The sequence below is a fragment of the Mobula hypostoma genome, chromosome 22 (assembly GCF_963921235.1).
Source record: "Mobula hypostoma chromosome 22, sMobHyp1.1, whole genome shotgun sequence".
Taxonomy (NCBI): Eukaryota; Metazoa; Chordata; class Chondrichthyes; order Myliobatiformes; family Myliobatidae; genus Mobula; species Mobula hypostoma.
In genome coordinates, this window is record NC_086118.1 from 26866875 (window position 1) to 26870208 (window position 3334).

A 3334-nucleotide genomic window follows, 5' to 3' on the forward strand; every position below is an offset into this window, starting at 1 on the left:
TCTACTCTAATAATGATCACATTTAATTGACATCTTTGCCTGCCTAAGTAAAGAGTACAAAGTGAGCCTCATGGTACATCAGCACAGCTGGATGACTTCAGTATTTTTCATTATGACACCCCACAACACATGCCAGCACCTAACTTTGAAATAAGTCTTTTTTGTAACCTGAACCAGAGAGGTACAACCTAGACAGCTAATTACAGCTGTGTTCTAAAGTACAATTGCCCGTCATATTTTGATAGTGGGAAGATGTGGCACATATTTTTGTGCAGGCAACGATATTAAGCACCACCACTTTAAGTGAAAAGCCACCAAACATACAGGCACCATCACAAAGGAAATGTGAACCATATGCTTTGCACTTCAATGGCATATACTTCAAATGTACAAGCACTCTTTTGATGTACACCTGTTATACTATTCTCTATTTCAGGTTTTTGAAGCTTCTAACTACTGGGGTGTACTGGTATATTAACAATACTAAGCAGGCTCACTTTTTCATTTAATGGGCATTGGTTACTTCCTAAAAGGAAATGTTATCAGCTGATCAAGAAATCAATTTGCTAAGCTCTTCAATACCCTTTCAAGAACTCTTGCTTATAAAGTTACACAAGCCTAGGATTTTTCATTGCAGAAATAATGGTTTGACTCAATTCGCCCTTAAATATTTGGATTCATACTTTACAACCATTTGCAATCAATATTATGGCTATCAGAGTGGCATTGCTAATAGAACTGCTGCCTCCAATTCTCCAATGTAAATCCATTCCTGAATTCAGGCGATATTTTAATGGAGTTCATATAATCTCTCTGTGATACCATGGGCTTTCTCAAAGTGCTCTAGTTTCTTCTTATATGCCAATGATGTGTGGTTTCAGGTTATCGGTTGTGCCTAATACAAGAGGCAGAATCTAGATCAACTTGATAGGAGTGGGGTGAGGGGGGAGAAAAACATGGGTGCTTAATGGTCAGCCTACACTTGAAGGACCAAAGGGTCTGGTTTTTTGCTGTACAACTCTGGTATAGACATTTGAAAGAATAAGCTGGAACATGCTAGAGTACAGGATATAGGATAAATGTCCTAAGTTTAACTCCCCCCCCCAACAATTTCATCCCCAACTGACTTTAGAAGTATGAAATGATTGGAAGACAACGGCAACAGGCAAACCATATTTTGGCCATTTATCTCCTCCACCAATGACAAAAAGAAAAACAAATTAGGTTGAATTCATGACAAATAAAGGGATGGTGGGGGGGGGGGGGAGGAGGGAGGAGAGATGGTGTTGCCTGAGAAAATTAACAGAAAATCATGTTGCAAAAAAGTTATAAACTTCCAGGCCTAAGCAAGACCCCACAAGTGAGACCTCAGCAGTTTGTTGCTCTTTTTCTGTACCTCAGAGAGACATAAATTTCCTCCATTAAAATGTCCTTCGAATATGGGTTCCAGCTGTAACTTTTGTTGCTAGTTTAAAATGTGTTTACGGTGTAAATCGCAGAGTTACATGAGGCGCACAGGGAATATCCTGGTAAATCCCATTCATGCAAAGTGAACAAAAACTGAAAAAAAATCTGGTAATTTGTGACTCCATATGACCAAACGGCAACGACACTAACAATAGGTGCATCTTAAGAACAAAATTCTGGCCCAGTTTTACAGCAATTTACAGAAAGCATGAATTTAACGGCCTTTGTCTTCCCCATACAGTGTATTTTACCTGATTGAGGTCAAGCACAGTTAAAAACTCCTGGTATTGCTGGGCAATCCGCGAACCTTCCGTGGGCGTCACGCAATTTTCACAAGCCAGGCAGTCAGTAAGGAATATTTTTGCATTCGCCAACTTATGAAATTCACTTTCCTTTGAAAGAATAAAAACAAACATTTAGTAAGCACGAATCAATCATTTACCATTGAAGTATTTTTCTCCCCCCCCCCCCCCGCTCGGTGTGTTACCTCGTCTATATCACTGCTGCTTGAGCTTTTCGTGTCGATGACCAGACTTTCGTTTTCGTCATTTATCCGTTTTTTACTACATTCCTGGATTAAAACATCAGCCGTTGTCAATAACAACACTCAGCTTCCTAGAAACCACATGCCTACGCATTGTTACAATGCACATACAGGGAAGGAATAACATTTTAAAAACTAACCAAGGACAAAGGATTTTTATTTACCTTCTTAGTGCATTTGTCACACTTCATGTCGAGGGAATGACGTTCGCCTTCCTCTCCCCCTTTCTACTAGAATGCGTACAGTTACGGTTCTACCACCCTGGCGACACAAAGAGATTGTTTTGAAGTTGAGAAGAACGCAATCGGGAGTTCGCTCCCGACGCTCGACGCTGTCTGCGGGATGTTTAAGGACGAGTCTCTCGCTTACACACACACACACCGGGCCGGCGGCTACAGTCTCGCCGATAACCCCCAGGGATAATCAAGGCCATTTTCAAAATGAAACCCCAGCTAACTACATTCAAGCAGTCCATACCAATGACACTCCCGTCCGTGGTAACAACCATTCCTCGGGCACTTGCAAACTATTCCAATAGACAGCCTAACACACACACACACACACACACACACACACACAGAATCCTGGAGCACCACAGCAGGTCAGGCAGCATGCATGAGGAGGAATAAAGAGCGGACTTTTTCGGGCCGAGACCCCTCATCAGGACTCGGCCGTCGCCTCAGACAGCCTACGCGGTTTATTACCAGACAACAACCAGCAGACAAACGCCAAGGATTAAGGACTTCTCCCGCATATCAAGCAGGGTTCGCTTCCAGTCTCATGCTCCTCTCGTGGACGGGACCCCCCCTTCCCCGAGAGCGGAGTCACTCCGCCCGGCACAGGATCACCCGGAGCCAGTCTGCCGCAGGAACGCCCCGCAGACACACTAGAACCGCCTCCCCGCTCAACGACATTGCGAACCTGACACACCGCACGTATCTGGGAACAGTACACATGTGGGGGCTCATCTGTTCCAACATCCTCCACTACTGACTTCACCCCTTCTGCACCCGAAAAACAATATTTTTTTTTAAAAAACAGTTTGAATTTAGAGCTTTGTTTCACTTTCATTCAGTTCGTAGAAACAAACGAGTTCAAACTAAACCGCCCGGACTATTTACTATTTATTTTAAAGCCCAATTTCCTGCAAAAGTAACACTTCCAATCCCAACTCTGACCTCCGGTTGGCTATCATGAGAGATACTAACCGTAAGTTGACACAACTGCGGAACCGGCCCAGCTACTTGCGAATACTGCGCTCTGTCATTCATTTCTCTGTTGGTTGCAGTGGGTGGAGGGAGGGAAACGAAGTTAATGCGTCCT

General features: G+C 43.5%; 1 protein-coding gene across 2 annotated transcripts in view; it reads right to left on the minus strand.

The window, feature by feature from the left end:
• Positions 1-3326, minus strand: part of narf (nuclear prelamin A recognition factor) — a 29056-nt gene extending 25730 nt beyond the window's left edge. The window contains exons 1-4 of one of the 2 annotated variants that reach the window (XM_063074332.1): positions 3220-3326; positions 2176-2272; positions 1955-2038; positions 1719-1859 (exon numbers count right to left, since the gene is read on the minus strand). In XM_063074332.1, coding sequence (XP_062930402.1) covers positions 1719-1859; positions 1955-2038; positions 2176-2202 — 252 coding nt within the window. In that variant the 5' untranslated portion in view covers positions 2203-2272; positions 3220-3326. Of the gene's footprint in view, positions 1-1718; positions 1860-1954; positions 2039-2175; positions 2273-2715; positions 2931-3219 lie in introns of those variants that run through there. The other variant, XM_063074331.1, reaches the window with a different exon arrangement.
• Between the last annotated feature and the right edge of the window lie 8 nt (positions 3327-3334).